Source organism: Antechinus flavipes, chromosome 2, assembly GCF_016432865.1.
Source record: "Antechinus flavipes isolate AdamAnt ecotype Samford, QLD, Australia chromosome 2, AdamAnt_v2, whole genome shotgun sequence".
Classification (NCBI taxonomy): domain Eukaryota; kingdom Metazoa; phylum Chordata; class Mammalia; order Dasyuromorphia; family Dasyuridae; genus Antechinus; species Antechinus flavipes.
The window spans coordinates 236,912,956-236,931,578 of NC_067399.1; the positions used below are offsets into that span (position 1 = coordinate 236,912,956).

Consider the following 18,623-nt stretch of genomic DNA (forward strand, 5'->3'; position numbering starts at 1 on the left):
CCATAGATCTAATTTTTCATTTTAAGCATTTAATAAATTTCTTTTTTTTAATTCAAATTCAAAACATTCAAATGTTTTCAGTTAATAAGCATTTACTATGTGCCTACTATAAAGAGAATGCTACCCTGGCTTCTGAGAAATAAACTGAGACAGAGACCAGAGACACAGAAAACACCAAGGAGAGAAACAGAGATGGAGACAGACAGAGGAAGAGACAGACTGGAGGTGAGAAGGGAAAGCAAGAGAGGGGGGCAGAGAGATGGATAAACTGAGAAAGGACCCGAAAAGAAAAAAAATAATGAAAAGCATTTGAATATAGTGGGAGGGAGGGAGGTCTATACAGCATGAAGGTTTCAAGGGGCCACATGGTATGATGAAAAGAGCATTAAAATTCGTAGACTTCAGCTCAAAGGCTAGCCCTGCCCCTCACTACTTCTGAAGCTGGGACAGTCACTTCTTTCTGGGCCTCAGCTTCCTGCATTACAAGAGTGTTGGACACTAACGTTCTCCAAGTTTAAAATTAAACCAAGACAGACCCTGGCTGGTTCAAATAAAGGCAGAAGCAATAAAGTCATTGTCAGCACTGGGCCTTCCTCATCCTTTGTGTCAAAGGGGACATGCCATCAGGGAGGGGATGCCATGGTATGCAAGTGAAGTGGGTTGGAGGGAGGGAGGGCTGGGCAAGGTCACCAGAGCCACCTGGGTCCAGTGGCCAGCGAGAAATCAGGAGGACTGGAGAGGCCCTGGACACAGGGGGAGATCTTGGCCTTTCTAGGTCTTTAACAGGTCTCAGTTTGACTAAAGCAAAGTCCAATCAGTGATTAAGGCTAGGGAAGAAATGAGGCAAAAAATGGCCTCTCTTATCTAGTCAAAAAAACAACAATCAACAAGAGGGAAAGACTCTCAAAAATCTTGGATAAAACAGAAACAATTGCTATTTATAATTACTTTGAGCTATCAGGGTCCAAATAAGGTCAAGGGAGGCTTGACCTGGGACCTATTGTTGGTCAATCAATGAGAGCCAGAGTGATCTGGGTTTAAGACATGTCCTTAAAAAAGAAATCTAGGCAGTAAACCCCAAGACATCTTGGGAGGTTTCAGGGATCAAAATTCACATTCCTTTGGTCACAGTACCAACAGGTAAAAATATGAAACCCTGGGTGAACAGAGGAAAAGGAGGGGTAGGAAGGAGGGAACAAGGAGGGAAGGAAACAGGGAGGAAGGGAGGGAAGGAGAAAAGGAAGGAAGCTGCTTAATAAGAATTAAAATGTATGATCTTTGTTATAAACTCAAAATTGGAACATTAAAATGAGTAAGAACCTTAAAAGTGTGGTCGAATGTATTTTACAGGAGGAAAGAGATCTACAGAAGTGGTTTGCTACACACTAATTGAGGGGTGAACCACCATCAATCAAAACACAATCACGCTTTGTACTTTAACAACTTTATCTCCAGGACAAGTCATTGTTAGACCTGGCCATAGAAGAAGTTGATGCAATTGGACAACTGATGTAGACAACAGAAAGAAAACCAATTAGGAATGGAGAGGAGGTCTCTAGGAGAGCAGGATGGCACTCTGGGCTTGGGGTTCACTTACTTTATGCTTTGGGCCTGGCCACTGCCAAATAAGGAAAGTTCATCTGGGTTGAAGTCAGCATTTAAAAAGTCAAAACTTTCTAATATGGTCTCCATCAAACTCTCCATGGATGAATGTTCCTGGTTGGTGACCTTGGGCTATCAGGAAACAGGGGGAAAAGACTTCAGAACAGTATCCCCTCAGTAGAGCAGGAACATTATCTGGCTGAAATGGGGGGGAGGGGGTCACTGTATACAAAACTGTACAGCAAATAAGCCTTATTTAATCCCTGAAAGGCCTAAAACAAGGCAGGGAGGTTTAATAATCCCTTTCATGAAGAACTGTACAAATAGGAAAAGGACTTGTCTGACTAGGATGGTTGAGTTACAAGATAGCAAGTACACAACAATCATGATTTCTAAAAATGTATATAAGGCACTTTATTTACAAAGGCCCTGTGAGACATTGCTGGTATTTATTATCCCTACTTTACAGATGATTAAACAGAGGCTCAGTGAGTAGTCCTGCCCATGGCCACAAAGTTCCATTGCCAGGGCCAGCATTCAATCCCAGGTCTCCTAATTCCAAGCCCTAATTCTTCATTCCCTTGAATCCCAAATCCCCCCAATCCATACAGAATGCCCAAGGGATTCTGCAACACTAGAATTCTGAAACAAAGAAAACCAGATGAAGAAGAGAAAGAACCCCAGCCAAATCAGTGAGACCCCAGATTCAAGTCCCACCACGGACACATACTGGCTGTGTGACTCTGGTCGTCACTTAATTAACCACTTCCAAAAAGATAATGTGCAGAGGAAGTGTTGATCTGCACGGGCAGATCTTTCTCCTACTGATCCAGTCCCTATTCCTTACAATTTATAGAATGCTTTCACTGGAGTTCCTTCGGAGTAGGGACTGCCTTTTGCCTCCTTTAGTATCCCCAGTGCTTAGTATAGTGCCTGGCACATAGTAGGTGCTTTATATTTATTGATGATGCTCATTTAATCCTTACAACAACCCTATGAGATAGATGAGGCAGAAATCACCGTCCCCACTTAACAGACAATAAAACTGAGATTTATAAATGGAAAAATTACTCACAAAAGTCAGTAAGTGGCAAAGCCCTGGCTAAAACTTAACTCTCCTAATTCCTAGTCTAGAGTTATTTATAAAATGAGAGAGTAAACTGAGGTCTCAAAGTTACTATAGCCCTGAGAGATTTGCAATTTAGGGGAAATGGGGCAGCTAGGTGGCTCAGTCGATAGACCATCAGACCTGGAGTCAGGAGGACCCAAGTTCAAATCTAGTCTCAGAAGTTTACTAACTGTGTGACCCTGAGCAAATCACTTAATCCCTGTCTGCCTCAGTTTCCTCACCTGTAAAATGGGGATAAGAATAGCACCTACTTCACAAAACTGTGAGGACTAAATGAGATCATGATTATAAAGCACTGAGCATAGTGTCTGACACACAGTAAGCACCATATAAACAATGACAATGGTGATGGTGATGATAAAGATGATGATGAAAGTCAGAATGGAAGAAAAGCTTCTAAATTTGGAGTCAGAAGCTCCAAAGGTTGAATCCAGAATAATCTTAAACAAATAACTTTACTTTTTCTTATCTACAAAATGGGGATAATAGCTTAGCTCACCTGTCCCACAAATCCCTTAGAAAATCAAATGGCCTTCATGACTTGATCCTTTGAAAGCCTTCCCCTTTTCCCTCATAATCCCAACACTATAAATTACATAAAGGGGGAACATCCTATCTGTCTCCTTTCATTACAACTTATCTCTGAAGGGGTGATGTGATGACACTCCCAAGATGTGTAAATGGTTTCTTATTGATTAAGGGATGTTCTCATCCCTTAAGATACTTGAGATCAACTCAAGTCCCACATTCTCCATGAAGCCTTCTCTGATCTTCCTCTGTCTTTAATGAATGATCTCCCTTGATATCACATGGCACTTTTTTCTGTATCTCTCTAATATACTTTCTTTCTTTTTTGAAAAAAAATTTTTTTAACTCTTTATTGTCCGTTCCAAATGTTCTCCCTCCCCCTACCTCTCTCCCTTGCCCACTTAGAAGACAAGAAACATGATACCTACTTAATGTACTTTCTGAGTACCAGTCACACAGGCTGAGTCTTATCTCCCAAGAGACTGTAAGCTTCATAATGACAGGGGCTGCTTTGGCCTACATTCTCTCCCCATTTCTCCCCCCAAGCCACAAGCACAATGTCCTATAAACAGTAGGTGTTTAATAAGTGTTTGAATGGAACAAGATAATGGAAGTGAAAATTCTTCATGCTCCTAAAGCATTAAATAAATACAAGTTGTCTTTATTATTCCCAGCAGGAAAACAAGCTATACCTTTAATCGATCCCTGAAGCAGAGAACCTGGTACTCTAGTTCCCGGAGTTGTGACTGCCTAGGATTCATTAACTTGAGTAAATCTAGAACCTCCTGCAAGGCTTTCTCCACAGACTGGCTGGGGCCCTCCGTGGGTTCCTCGGGCTTCGCTGTGCCCAGCTTCCCCAGCTGGCTGTCCAACACCAGGCCCTCCTGGAGCAGTGAGCCGCGCCTGGGCCCAAGCAGCTCCGGCTGGCCAGGCGGCCCCGGGTGCCAGTCCCCAGCTCCTGGGGACGCCTTCAGTGAAAGCCCGCCTGAGCACGGCGTTGAGGCTTCCTGCTGCTCCCCTTCAACAGAGACATCGGGAACGAAGAGTGGGAAGCCCCCGTCTGAGGTGGAAGCCGAGGTCCCCGTCTCGGTCTCCCTGGGGTCGTCCGAGCTGAAAGAGTCCCTCTCGGTCATCTCGGGCTGCTCGGTGCTCTTCCCCTGAAGACGCACACCCAAGTCGCTCTCAGACAGGTAGCTCAACAGAGAGCGAGGCGGGGGGCTGTCCCTCCGGCCCTCCGGCCCTGGCGGCTGCTGCTGCTGCTGGAAAAGAGACTGGAAGAGGTGAACACGGGCATCAGGGCCTAGAGAAATGCTCCCTGCCTCCTCACTGCCTCCCTCGCAGCCCAGACTGCAGACACTCAAAGGCACATCCCGCCTCCTTTCGCTGCAACTTATCTCTGAGGGGGTGACACGGTGCCCCTCCCAAGATGTGGCAGTGCCTTCTTCCTGGTTAAAAGAAACTCTGTCCCGGACAGTTTATAAAGCTTGCCCACTTTTTGTACTTTTGTCAGAGACCTGTGGTTACCTCAGAGCGGGGGGGCTTTGACAGATCACGGCTCTCTTTGGCTTAGGAGACAATTTGATTTTCAAAAGTTCTGTCAGTTGACGTATTCCTCACTCTACAACCACTCTGATGGTGGCTTTGGCGGACACGAAGTCCCTGCTCATGCTATTTATTGCTCGATGGCACCTCGAGTCTGCATTCCTCGGGCACAGGCCTGGGCGCCCAAGAGGGCAAGATCAGGCTGCGGCTGAAGAGGAGTTTCCCATGGATGTCCCCCATGCTACCTCTGTTAACCAGCAGAGCCTATATTGTGTTTCTGTGGGCTTTGTTCACAGTGGGCAGATACTTAATAAATGTTGTTGAATTAAGTAAATTTTCATCTCTCAGGTAACAGTTTATTCCAAACTATGTCGCTTACAATTTATTTCACAGCCCCAAGAAGGTATGTGCCTTACTCAACGAATGTCTCTTGTATCCTGAACCAGATGAGCAGAAATTTCCAAAAAGTTATTTATGCTTTTGCTCCAGATTACATTCCAAATCAGAATTACTCCCGCTTCTTCCTTCCCACAGAGAAACATGCCACCTGATTTGTCAGGGTCTCTAAGCAAACGTTTAATCAGAAAGAGTGGATTTGCTTTAAGTCTAGCAGGCCGGGTGGGTAACACTGAAGGGGGACATTCCGGAGTAAAGACAGGGCCATTGCTGTCATCTGGAGCACTGGACCAAGTCTTCTACTGGAGCATTTTTACTATTGTGCCAGAAAGTATTATTCATTCAAAATATGACTAGCTGTAACTTCACAACGATGCAGATGGAGCTTAACAGCACTATGGCTTGCTGAAAATAGCACTCAGTTGGTGCTGCAGTCAGAAGGCTCTGAGTTCAAATTTTACTTCAGTCAACTTACTAACTATATGACCCTGGGCAAGTCCCTAAACCCTGTTTGCCTAAAAAAAAAATTTAAATAAATAAATAAATGCTTTTTTTAAAATAGTGTGTTTTAAGTCAGAGGACCTCAGTTCAAACTAGCTCGTTATTGCTACCAGATCTCAGTTTCTTTGTCTGTAAAATGATGATTTTGAATTAGAAGATCTCAAAGGACTTTTTTCAGGTATACAGATCTTATTCTATAAGTCTGTCTTTTTTTTCCATATGATGAAAATAAAAGGAACTGTCAAAATGGAAAACATCAGCAAGAACTATGTTAGTCTAAAAATAGGGTAAGGAAATACTAGGCTGGCAACAGATTGAATTCTCAACTTTTCTATTCTCTGGGCTCAGACGTTACAGTTTCCCCATAATTACTAAGATTGAGAGTGGATTAAACTGTTACACTCACCGAACAATACAAGGAAGGTCATCCATCAGGGTTCTTGGCTAATTTGGGGGGAGGAGAGAGAAGGTGGAGAGAAGGAGAGGAAATGGTCTTACATACTCACAAGATAATACTTTTCCCTGAAGCTGGGAGTATTCGGAGGTGTCCAGTTATACAAGGAGCCTTTTCTGCTGCCCACAGAATACTTGCTAATTCCAGGGGATACCAAGAAGCTCTCTGTATCAAATGGGCTGAGAAGGCAGAAGAGAGAGGTCTGGGTGTTAGCCAAGCCTCAGGGACATCTCCCTTTGCAAAAAATGAAAATAAAATAAAATAAAAAAGATATTACTGGAATTTTAATGTTTCACAGAAAACCTCAACAGTTCCTTTTGTGCTTATCTACCTGTCCTATACTGAAGCCTTCCTGTAACACCATTATTACAATACTGGTCTACCTCAGAAATGTAATTACCAAATAATTGGGTCTTTCCAGGACAGTTGAGTGATGGAATGGATAGGATGCCAGCTATAGAATGAGACATAAATGTGGGAATGGTTTTGACTATATATGTATTAGTTGTTGTTTTTTTCTTAATAGTGACGAAGGTATGGGAAAGAAAAAATATTTTTAAAAGTTTGTTAAAAATAAAATTTAATTATTTTTTAAAAGAAAGAAAAGTTGATCTTTCATGTTAACAAAGTAGATATCCATCAATTGATGAATAATTAAAAAAGAACTATGGCACATGAAATTAAAGGAATATTATCCTACTGTAAGAAACAATGAATATGATGAATACAGAGAAATATGAGACAAATAAACTAATGCAAAGCAAAAAGCTAAGAAAATAAAATACACAATTACTATAACAATGAAAATATGTTGCTTGCCTTTTCAAAGAGGAGGGAGAAGAGATAGGAAGGAGTAGAGAACTTACAATTCAAAAACTTTTTAAACAACTCTTTTAAAAGTATTTTATGTATAGTTGTAAAATATTTAATGAAGCAAATAAAAGTATATTTTAAGCGAAAATAGAAGCACAAAACAATAAAAATTAACCTTACAAAATGTCAAAAATAAGTTTGGAACAAAGAGGAGACAACAAGAAAACATTTTCCCTCTCTCCTTTGCATAAATAGGGAATGGGGTCATCACATAGGTATGGAGTATTATAGTCAGCATTTTTTGGATGTATTCATTGTTTTTTTAAATCATATAATAATATAATTCTTTTTTACATGCAATGGATCATTGGGAAAATAGGAAAAGATAAAAGGATGAAAAATAGGTGATATAAAAACAAAATTGATAAGTTTATTTTTTTAAAAAAAAAGAGAATGTAAAGCTGCTATATCCACGCAGAGAAAAAAAAACCCACAAGGCCACAGAAGCTGGTGGCTCCATGAATAAACTTCTGTGCTCAGAGCCTTCTGTTTCATAGTAACCTACGTTGCCCGCCCCACGTCAGCCGCTGGATCAGGCGCAGGTCAGTTCAGTACGAGGTCTTGCTTGGAAGAAGAAAAACTGCTGAACTATGAGGTCTCAAGGCCCCAGGTTGACAAAAGTCCAAAGAAGGTAGTCATACTGAATCAGCTAGATAGCAGATAGGGCACCAGCCCTGAAGTTAGGAGAACCTGAATTCAAATTCAGCTTCAGACATTGTGTGGTCCTAAGCAAGTCAAGAAATCCCAAATACCTCTAAAAATAACAATATTGTGGACACAAGAATGAGCTGGCTTGAGAGAGGGAAAATCTTTAACTTGAATAAATATATCATAGTTGGATATAGGCAGTCCTCGGTACAAGACCAGAGGCCTTTAGTGGAAAAGAGTAAAAACAGGAGATCATGGAGCAACTGGCCAGCTCTGTCACTTCCTTCTCTAGACCTCTCTTCTGTACCATCAGGAGGTTGAATTCGATTAAGGGTTCCTAAACTGAGGTCCCTGGGTATATTCTGGTGGGGAAATGTGGGGGGAAAATTCTTGAATGTGGATGGGGAAAAAATTATTTTTTCACTAACCTTTGGTTTCCTTTTTAATTATATGCATTGTATTTCGTGCTTTTATTTAAGAACTTTATTCTAAGGACTCTTTAGGCTTCACTAGAATGCCAATAGGAATTCTGTCAAAGAATGATACTCCCAGGAACTCCTGGGGTGGGAGGTGGGGTGGAGACAGGAAATGCCTCTCTTGGAAGGTGGTTGATGGAGCTGAATTTGAGGGAAGCCAGGGATTTCAAGAAAGTGAACACTCTAGACCAGAAGGCAAAGGAATGGGATGGGGAATGTGTGAAGGAAGCTTGGACCTCAATTCTAGAAAATGAGTAATGTGTAAGCTAATTAAGCCATAGAAAACTAACAGAAGATGTTTACACATAATATATTTAACAAATTTTAATATGTTTAACATATATTGTGTTGCTTGCCATCTAGGGGAGGGGATGAAGGAAAGGGGAAAATATGAACTACAAGGCTACGTGAGGGTCAATGTTGACAAATTATCCGAGGATGTTTTGAAAATAAAAAGCTTTAAAAAGGACAAAAAAAAAGAAAACTAATAGAAGTGATAATGATGAGGTAAATGGATTCTAACAAAAGACCATGTCTCTGATGGCAATCCAGAAACTAAGGGAGCCCCAGTGAGGAGCAAGCTGACCCTTCGGAATTATCTTGTATATACATTCTAGACTGATGCCTATTGTTACCTTATACAATCTGGAGGGTAAACTATAAATGTCAACTCTTGAGGCTATCTGGTATGAACAGGACAACCATAACCAGCAGCTGACTTACCGACACAAAATTAGCACAGTCAGCATACCTTGCTCTGGGTCCTTTCCCTTAAAGGTCCCACCACTCCTCTTATTAATTGTTAAAGTATTATAATAAAGTTTTGCCCCTTGTTCTGGAGATGGTATGAATCCGTGAGCTCATTCTGGGCAATTCCCCACTTTTGGGACTTAATGTACCTCATTAATATAAAGTCAAAAAAAGGGGGGAAAGGGTTGGAAGTCATAAAATATAGTGATGCTTAAAAAGCATCTTGGACAAATACTGGGGCAGCGTTTACCAGTGATCAGGAATGAAGAGAAAGGAGAAGGGGTTAGAGTCACAGCTGCCTTGATTAGTGTGGGGAAGAATAAATATTTAGTGTATGGGGAAGGTGTAACACCTGATAGCAGAATATACGTGTGTGTGTGTGTGTGTGTGTGTGTGTGTGTGTGTGTGTGACATTTCCCATTGTGACAAATCATCTCTTAGGGAACCAGTTTGCTCTTTTATAAAATGAAGCAGTAGCTCAAAGTGAGCTCTTAAGCTTTGTTCTAACTCTAATGTTACCAGGAGAAAAAAAATATCTTAAATAAAAGCTAATTTGACTGTTGGTAGCTTAATGGAACTTGGTGCTAGGAAACACTAGTACTAAATACTGAGCACTTTTTGTTCCAGACCTTTGATTTCATTTGTGTCAAGAACTCTCAAAAAGGAAACTCCCTCCATTAAGGAAGATTTTCAATTGGTCTTTAAAGTCCTAAAGAGGTACCTGGGACACTGAGGAGTTAAGTGACTTGCCCAGATTCAAGCAGTATGTATCAGACATAGGGCTTGAAGAAAGCAAGTCTATTATGCTGAATTGCTTTTCTTTTTTGAGCTTACCAGCTGAAAAGCTACACAAAAGAGTCAGTTTTCAAATAGATATAGACATATAGATATATAGAAAAAAATACACATATTTACATACACATACACATGCATCTATACATAGTCAATCCAACATTCATGCAATTAATTTTTCAAGCATTCACTTGATTTTATTAGTAATTTCAATTTCATTTTCTCATTGGCAAATACACACACATTCTTGGCTTGCAGAGAAGAGGGGGAAAATGAGAGTTCAAGTTTTTAGCAGCAAAAAGGAGAAAAGTCTTCGTGAAAGTATTCATGAATCCACTTTAGAAAGTACTAAAGTAGCCTCTCAAGTGTGCATGATGAGAGAACTGAAAAACAAGGAAAGTGGCTAAGTTTGTAGGTGAATGGGATGGTGGTTAGAGGCCTAGTAAGCATCCCATCTCCTCTCTGGGTAGATCTGGGAAGCAAAGAGGTCCTTGCAGGTTTCCTGCTGGTGGAGAATCCCCAATGCTGGGCTGAGTATTTCTTCTAATATGCAGTCCCTGCCCCTTCTTTATCCCTCCTTTGCCCAGCAATTTATAGCTTATTTTTTGGTGAGTGTGTTAGGAAAAGTACATACTATCAGAATCAATGTTTATTATAAATATTTACATGTAGAAAAGTGGATTTTCAGCAATCTGTAGTAAAAGAATAATTTTTGGTGGTTGTGAGAACTTAAGTTCCTATTTCCTAAATACTCAATTATAAACATGCTCTTTTTTTCTTAACTTTTGTACCATTATTTCGTAACTTTGCTCCCACAAAAGTTAGGACTGACAACACTGTGACTCATGACTATAGTTCAGAAGTAATTTGCTTCAATAGTAGTATATACTTTTATCATCCTGCTATTGGATATTACCACCTTCCCCACACATACCACATAGAGTATATATGAGATTAGAGTTGGTCTATATTACATATGAAATTTTATATATATGATATGTTGTATGAAAATATGAAATGTATTATATGAAATAGTGGCTCAAATTATGTATAGATTTTCAACAAGATTCAATATAGCTGTTCAGTATAATTCAAAGCTATATTGCTGTTGTTCAATGGATCATACTGTTCATAGATTTTTCTTGGCAAGGAAGATTGGAGTGGTTTGCCATTCCCTTCTCCAATGGATTAAGGCAAACCGAGATTTACTGATTTGTCCAAAGCCATATAGCAAGTAAGTATCTGAGGCTGGATTTGAACTCAGGTCTTCTGGACTCTAAACCCAATGCTCTATCCACTGAGCTAACCATTCAGAATGCAGGTTGGTATTAGGTGAAAAGAGTTGGGGGAGGTTGGGGAGAGAGGGACATGGTTTCAAGCCTTTTTTCCCTTAACAAGGAATAAATACTGTAAAGAATCAGCTGCTGTACAAGAGAGTGACAGGTGTGGCCAGAATCATCCCTAGGATGATGTCCCTGTCCTGAATCAGCATGGCAGGTGACCACAGCCACACCCAAACAGGGATGGTGCTGCTGCCTTCACTCCATCCTTCCCAATGCTATACCAGGTGAGCTGCAAAGCAGGGCCCGTGACAGCTCTCCATGTCTTACCCTACCCAGATGCTTCTGAGATTTTATTAAATCTTTTGACCAAAGCAACTGGACTTTCTGTTTAATGAATATCCACTTCAATTTGCACTGTGCATAAATCCATGATCCTGGACAAATCTTAACTTCTCTCATCTGTGAGGTAAAAGAGTCAAACTAAATAATAATTAGCATCTATATAGTACTTTAAGGCTTGTAAAGTGCTTGTCAAACATTTCATTTAATCCTCAATTTTACAAATAAGGAAACTGAGATAGATTGAGTGATTTGCCCAGGATCACAATTTTCCCAAGGGCCTTCCTGAGCACCTAGCCACCTATAACCAAATTATCTCTAAGGCTCCCAAACAGCTCTAAGTTGTATTATTCTCCAACCTTTGAAGTGCTATTATCCCTATTTTTCAGATAAGAAAATTGAAGTTGAAAAAGGTTAACATTAAAAGGACCTAATAACACTGGCTAACCCCAAAATTTGCTTAGTCCTACAAAATAGTCTTAAATTCCTGTCCTTCTATTACTTGGCCACAGTCACCCAGCTCTTACTTGTTTGAGACAGGATTTGAATTCAGGTCTTTCCAGATTCAACATCCTGCATCACTTGGTACAAGCACAAGCAAAATGTCTTAAGAAGCATTAAGTCTTTTATAAATAAGAGAGATTAACCTAGAATGCTGGGAAAGGAGCAGGGAAGAAAAAAACAGATGGACCTGCTAACTTTGCCCCGTGACTATCCACAGAACATGTTTTCTCCACATTTGTGTCTTCAGCTCTAAATGAGAAGGTTAGATTAAAATGCCCAACCTATTCCCAAATAGAAATTTTTTATATAGCAACCATAGGGGTTATCTACTCTCTGTCTAAAGAGCTACAGTGATAGAGAACCACTTCCTCTCAAAGCAACTCTTTTAGGAATTTTCTCCTTTCACTGAGCCAAAAAAACTGATTTCCACTGTTGATTCTACTGGGTGAAATATTCCCAAACACATGTCCTGGCCTCTGGTCCCTTCACTATCTAACCAGAGGTCTCTAAAACAAAGGCTAAAAGCACTGGACCCCTGGAAGACACAGCCCATGCCTTCTTCCCAAACTGGGCTATGTCCGTCAGTGTCTCTGCCTGGGGGACTGAGCCGGATCTGACTAGATACAGGAGGTCTAATTTCACTTGAAAGAAAAAGCTTGTTTCTCTCCCCAGAAGGAAAGGGAAATAAAGATTGAGCAACAAATTACCAAAAGACACCAGAATGTCTTTTTTGCACTGTCTTTAAAGTTCACTGGGTCAGGTCTAGCCTGACCTTTGCCTTTTCCATATCCGTTGTGAGTAAGTGGCTAAAGCTTGGAGGCAAGAGAGGAGGGAGAATAAAAGAAATATTTCCTCCTTTCATACCATGGCTTTTTCTTGCCCCTGTGCAGAGGGGACCCACCCACAGCCTGGAATGGAGCAGATGAAGTTGGGGTTGGGTGGCCAAGGCTGGACCCCCATGCTCTTCTGCAGTCCGGGGGACAGGTGCCATCACCTGACCCCATCTACAAAGCCATTGGTTCCCAGCCGAAGTTCTCAGAATAACGACAAGTAGAGCCGCTATATGTGAAAGCACCACAGGGGGGAGCCTCCGAACCCCCTCAAAAGCACAGGACTGAGCGCTTTCAGCATCCTTCTGCTGCTGGTACTTTGGGCCACGCAGGAGGACTCTACTTTGGGGAATCCATTCTGTGGACAGACAGAGGACTTCAGGGTCCCACTCCGGGGACCATGGAGCATTTTAAGGACCATTTAGTGGGGATGACAGGGGATGGAGTGGGAGAAGTCTACTCACTTCCAGGTAACTTCCAGCTGCAGCTTAATGGTCCCCAGCTCAGTGATGTCCACAACGATGGTCTGGGGTCGAGTGGTGAAAAAGTCCTCAAGCTCACAGGTCACTGTGCCAACCAGCAGCGTGCTCAGGCCTCGAAGCTCCAGGACCTGCGGGGGATATCCACCAGCCCTCGTCTCCCGGCACACTCTCAGAAATGACTGGGACTCGACAGCAAATCAAGGACCACGTTTAAGAGCAAAGGAAGGGTGACCTGAATCCAGCACTTGGGGTCCCACTCCCAGCCACACAAGGCCAAGAGCCCTTCGTTCCTGTGCCTTGTTCACTAAGTATCTATTTATGTACAAAACATTTGGAAGAGATTCAAAAATATTCAAATACTGTTTTTAAAGCTCTTATAAGCTAATAAATGGAGTGGATGGATATAACCTAAATAACCTCTATTCAAGGGAGAATATGAGGGGGAAAAGGAGAGCTCTAAAGTAAGATAAAAGAGAGAATCTCAACTTGTGGAAACAAAGAAAGGTATCAGGGAAGCTCTCTAGAAAAGGTGACATCAATTCAGGCCCTGAAGGGAAAGGAAGGACTTCCAAAGGAAAACATAAACAGAGTAGCCTAAGCATGTAGAAACTTCAAAAGCTGACAATAGGAAATTTTAAAAATAAATAAAAAATAAGGTTAGAGCCAAATCATGAGAAGGTCTGGGGATTTATGCCAGTTTGGAACAATTAATGTAGTTGATAGGAAAGTGTTTTTCTTCAAAATGATTGTACACATATAACCTATATCAGATTGCTTCCTGTCTGGAGGAATGGGAAGTTAAGAGAAGGAGGAGAAAAAATTTTGGAACTCAAAGTCTTACAAAAATGAATGCTGAAAACTATCTTTACATGCAAATGGAAAAACAAAATACTATTGAGAAGAAAGTGTTTTTCCAAGTTTTAAATATTGTGTAAATGTGATTTATTATTATTATTAGGCCATGATGAGTTACAGAAGTTATTTTGGTGGAAATAAGTATTTGGAGAAGACTGATTGTCAAAAAGTTGTGAAGAAAATCAGAGAAGGAAAAGATTGAAATTAGGAAAAAGAAGTTTGGAAGAGATATTGGAGTCAATCCTTCCATTTTATAAATCAGAAAACTGAGAATCAAAGAGATTAAGTCTTTCAGATAGGAACACATAATAACTAGTAAAGGTCTGAAGTAGGCACTATATATGTGTGTATACACATACATATATGTACATACACATATGTACATGTGCATGCATACACACACACACACACACACACACACACACACACACACACACACATATTCTATAGGAATATAGAAGAGATAAAAGGCCTGAACCAAGTAAGTGGCAGTCAGCCATGCTGGAAGCTCTGGACTTTGGGTCCCAAGTAAATGTATTCCGACTCTTTTCTTTTCTTTTTTTGCTGAGGCAATTGGGGTTAAGTGACTTGCCCAGGGTCACCCAGCTAGGGAGTGTTAAGTGTCTGTGGTCACATTTGAACTCAGTTTCTCCTGATTTCAGGACTGCGCCACCTAGCTGCCCCCGACTCTTTTCAAAGACAGTTCAGACCATGGTCCATGAAAACTCTGGAAGTTGCCTCTTTGGTTGTTTGTACCCTACTAAAGGCCAAGTGCTCTCCTGACAGGTAAGGGAACCATAGGAAAAAAAAAAAAAGCAAAGATGCTGAAAAATGGAGGCCTCATCTGTGAATTTATGAGAGACACCTGTACATCTCACCAGCTCTAAGGATTCTCTTCCTTCTCCCTCACAATCAGCCCTACCTTGATTTCAAAGTGTTCATGAAGGGTAGGAATGAACACCTTCTCTTCCTCATCCCAGGTCTGGCTGTCATCAGTCTCAATCTTGCCCTTAAGCTTCCACCTCTGGCGACCCAGGCGGATGAATACCTGAGGGTCAGAGGAAGAGAGAGAGAGAGAGAGAGAGAGCAATGTCAGTATCTTTTCTGATTTGTTCTTTTGAAGTGGTTACAGAGCTCCAATCTAGAAATATCCTCCCAGAACTGAGGCGAGCAAGTAAAGGGGGTAGAGTCAGGAGAATTTATATAACAACATTGTAAACGCTGGACCAATCCTGATTCCAGAGGGCCAATGATGAGGTATGCTTCCCAGCTTCTGATCTAGAAGTGATGAATTCTAAGGAGCAGAATGAAACATGTATTTTCATATGTGGCCGTGAGCAAGTTTGTTTTGCCTGACTCTGCAAATTTGTTACAAGAATTTTATCTTTCTTTTTTTTTTTTCCTTCTAGTTAGGAAGAATGAAAGAGAAGGCAAATAAATATTTATTCACTGAGAAAAAAATTTAATGACTGCTCAGGAGAGAGGAAATATAGCATCCAGTGTGTGCATCTAAAGATGGACACCACTGAAAGGAAAAGGATCCACATGTGCAAAAATGTTTGTAGTAGCTCTTTTTGTGGTGGCAAAGAATTGAAAATGAGTAGATGTTTATCAATTGGATAAAGGCTGAACAAGCTGTAATATATGAAGATAATGGAATAATATTGTTTTATAAAAAATTATGAACAAGCTGATTTTAGAAAGGCCTGGAAAGATTTACATGAACTGATGCTGAAACAACCAGAACCAGGAATACATTGTACACAATAACAGTAAGTTTGTGTGATGATCAACTATGAAAGATTTGGTTGTTCTCACTGGTTCAGTGATCCAAAGCAATCCCAATAGACTTTAGATAGAAAATGCCATCTGCATCCAGAAAGAGAACTATGAAGATTGAGTGTAAATCAACAAATGCTATGTTCACTTATTTTTCCTGTTTTTTTCTCTCTCCCATGATTTTTCCCTTTTGCTCTGATTTTTCTCTCCCAATAGGATTCATAAAGCAATGTGTATTTTTTAAAATATATTTTTTTTAAAAAGGGGAAAAAAGATGGATACAACTAAAGATATTAAGAGTGGTGGGGAAAGAAAACTTAGGAGAAACATACACATTCTCAAGTATTTTAAGGGTAGTCATATGGAAGAAGAATTCTATGTGGCCCCAGAAGGAAAAACTGGAAATGACAAATAGAAGTTGCAGAGGCAGAGTTCAGATTGACAAAGAAAAGCTAATAATTAAAATGATCCCAAAGCAGAATCAGCTGCTTCAGGAAGTAGTCAGTTCCTCATTGCTGAAGTCTTTACTTGCTGGTTGGATGACCAATTATAAAGGGATTCCTGCTCAGCAGGGGTTGGTCCCTTTCACCTCTGAGATCCTATGATGCCCACTGGCATCTCTGTCAGTATCTGCTGAAGTCTAAAAATAAGCACCAGCACTAGGGTTGGACTTCCCTCATTCCTGTACCAAGCTGTTCTGTTAAAGAGCTGAGCATCTGGACTGTATATGAACAACTAGGAAAACATCCATGTGGTCAAGTGACTCCTTAGGTGGAGAAGAATAGTCTTTGCGTTAGTCACCTAAGCAAACAGGTTGCTTATTTTGTCCTCTACCTACCTCATATTGGTCTCCTGGACATAGTCGTGCATACCCCACCAGCCCTGGAAGACAAATATTCAAGTGTTAACCCCCATCTCCAAGGTGGTGTTCTATCACCCTTTCTACCTTTCTCCAACTAGCCTCTAACTAGCAGCATGATCTTAGCTAAGTCACCCTCTCTAGGTCTCAGCTCCCTCATTTATAAAAGGTTCTTTCTGGAAGCAGAAGGGGAGGGTGGGAGAGAAAAACTCTGAAAAATGGCTAACAAAACAGTCTCAGGCACAAGAGGAATAGCCAATTTAAGAACTTGCCCAACATACTATTATAAAGAAGGACAAATCAAAAACAGTTCATGTTTTCCAACCCATCCTTATGGATGGTCAACCAGGCCAATCACAGGACAGCCAGTGAGAATCACAATCAAAGAATTAAAAAAAAAAAAAAAAAAAAAAAAAGCTCCCTTAAACACTAAAACAAAGCCAGAAAGTAAAGAGAGGAAGTCCAAGAGAGAAGGAAATGAGTGACTTGCTAAGTCACCTGCCTCCTTTGTGGAACCTGAAACCCAAGCACCCACCCATGCGGAGTAGCTAGTTCTATGTAGGCAAACTCCTATTAAGACAAAGAATTCCCCAAAGAGGACTTGTGGATGCTTTCTAGGCACTCAGGCCCATTGTAGTTTCCCCCAGCCCAAAAGTTCTCTTCCTTTTGGTGAGCTTCAATATAGCCAATTAAGAATGTCTTACAGCTAGACCCAAGGGGGATGGGATGGGAAGTGTCAGCTTTTACCCTAACCCTATCCTAAAGAACAGCACCTAGTTACCTTTCATCTTGACGTGAAATTCCCCCAGATGCACTTCCAGGGCCCCTTCAATCAAGCACATGTCCTGCAAAGCCCCACAAGACATCAAGTCATCAGGTTGCCCATTTCTGTCCCCTTACCACCCCATATACAGGCTCAGAAAAAACCGTGCTCATCCCCTAACACCCCAATACCCAGCTGAGAAATTACTGGAGTTTCCTAGGACATCATTACACCAAAAATATTACAGGTATGCACCTTTGGTTAAGTTTAGGGTCATGAGAACACTAGGGAGGGCTGAATTCTAAGAAGTGACATGAAAATTTATTTTTCTTTCTTAAAAAAAAATAACAATTTCTTTTCTGTTTGCTCACAGCATGCCCAGATGGGGCACGTTATGTGGAGAAAAGCACCATAAGAACACTGAAGGAAAAGAGAAAAGAGTAAACATTAATATAGCACCTTCTATGTGCTAAGCACTTTACAATTATCATCATTTGGTTCTCCCAACAACCCTGGGACTTTGCTTTGGTTTTTTTGTCTTTTATAAATAAGGAAATTCAGCCAGAGGACCAGTTACTTGCCCAGCTAGTAAATGCCTAAGGCTAGATTGGAACTTGGGTCTTCTTGACTCCAGGCCTAGGGCTCTATCTATTGCCATCTCTACTGAGAGTTGGATTGGTACAAATTTAACATGAAATAAATTTCCACACAAAAAAACCCTTGGATTACTTGCCATGTCCCAAACACACTTAATATCTTCCTATCCTGTATATCCTAGCTCTATGATTCTCTGTGCCTGGAATACCCTACTCTTCCTTTTCTTACCCACTATCTTACCCGTCCTTCAATGCCCAGCTCATGATGCCTACTGACTAGGAGTAACCTCTGTCTTATTGCCCCTACCAAAAGTTAGTCTAACAACAAGAGAAGGAAAAAAGACTTAAAAAAAAAAAAAAAAAAGAAACATGAGGAAAGCAGAAAGAATCAGAGAATAATGAAATACTATTGTGCTAAAAGAAATGATGAACAGGATAGTTTTAGGAAAAACCTGGGAAGACTCACATGAATTGATACAAAGTGAAGTGAGCAGAGACAAGAGAACATTGTATACACTAACAGCAATATTGTAAGGATAATTAACTGTGAAAGACTCAGCTACTCTGATCAAGATAATGATCCAAGAAAATTCCAAATGACCCACGATGAAAAATGCAATCTAGCTCTGGAAAGAATGGATG

The 18,623-nt window shown here is 40.8% G+C and overlaps 1 protein-coding gene and 1 long non-coding RNA gene across 6 annotated transcripts in view; both read right to left on the minus strand.

Annotated features, from left to right (window-relative positions):
• The window catches only part of LOC127548918 (uncharacterized), a 444,700-nt gene that overhangs the window by 55,901 nt on the left and 370,176 nt on the right, over window positions 1-18,623 (minus strand). The gene's annotated exons all lie outside the window — the stretch shown is intronic.
• Window positions 1-18,623, minus strand: part of RIPOR3 (RIPOR family member 3) — a 108,418-nt gene that overhangs the window by 12,439 nt on the left and 77,356 nt on the right. For all 5 annotated transcript variants that reach the window (XM_051976588.1, XM_051976587.1, XM_051976583.1 and 2 more), the window contains 7 exons: window positions 17,404-17,467; window positions 16,602-16,645; window positions 14,907-15,032; window positions 13,112-13,257; window positions 6,205-6,331; window positions 3,952-4,530; window positions 1,598-1,734 (listed from right to left, as the gene is read on the minus strand). In XM_051976588.1, coding sequence (XP_051832548.1) covers window positions 1,598-1,734; window positions 3,952-4,530; window positions 6,205-6,331; window positions 13,112-13,257; window positions 14,907-15,032; window positions 16,602-16,645; window positions 17,404-17,467 — 1,223 coding nt within the window. The remainder of the gene's footprint in view (window positions 1-1,597; window positions 1,735-3,951; window positions 4,531-6,204; window positions 6,332-13,111; window positions 13,258-14,906; window positions 15,033-16,601; window positions 16,646-17,403; window positions 17,468-18,623) is intronic.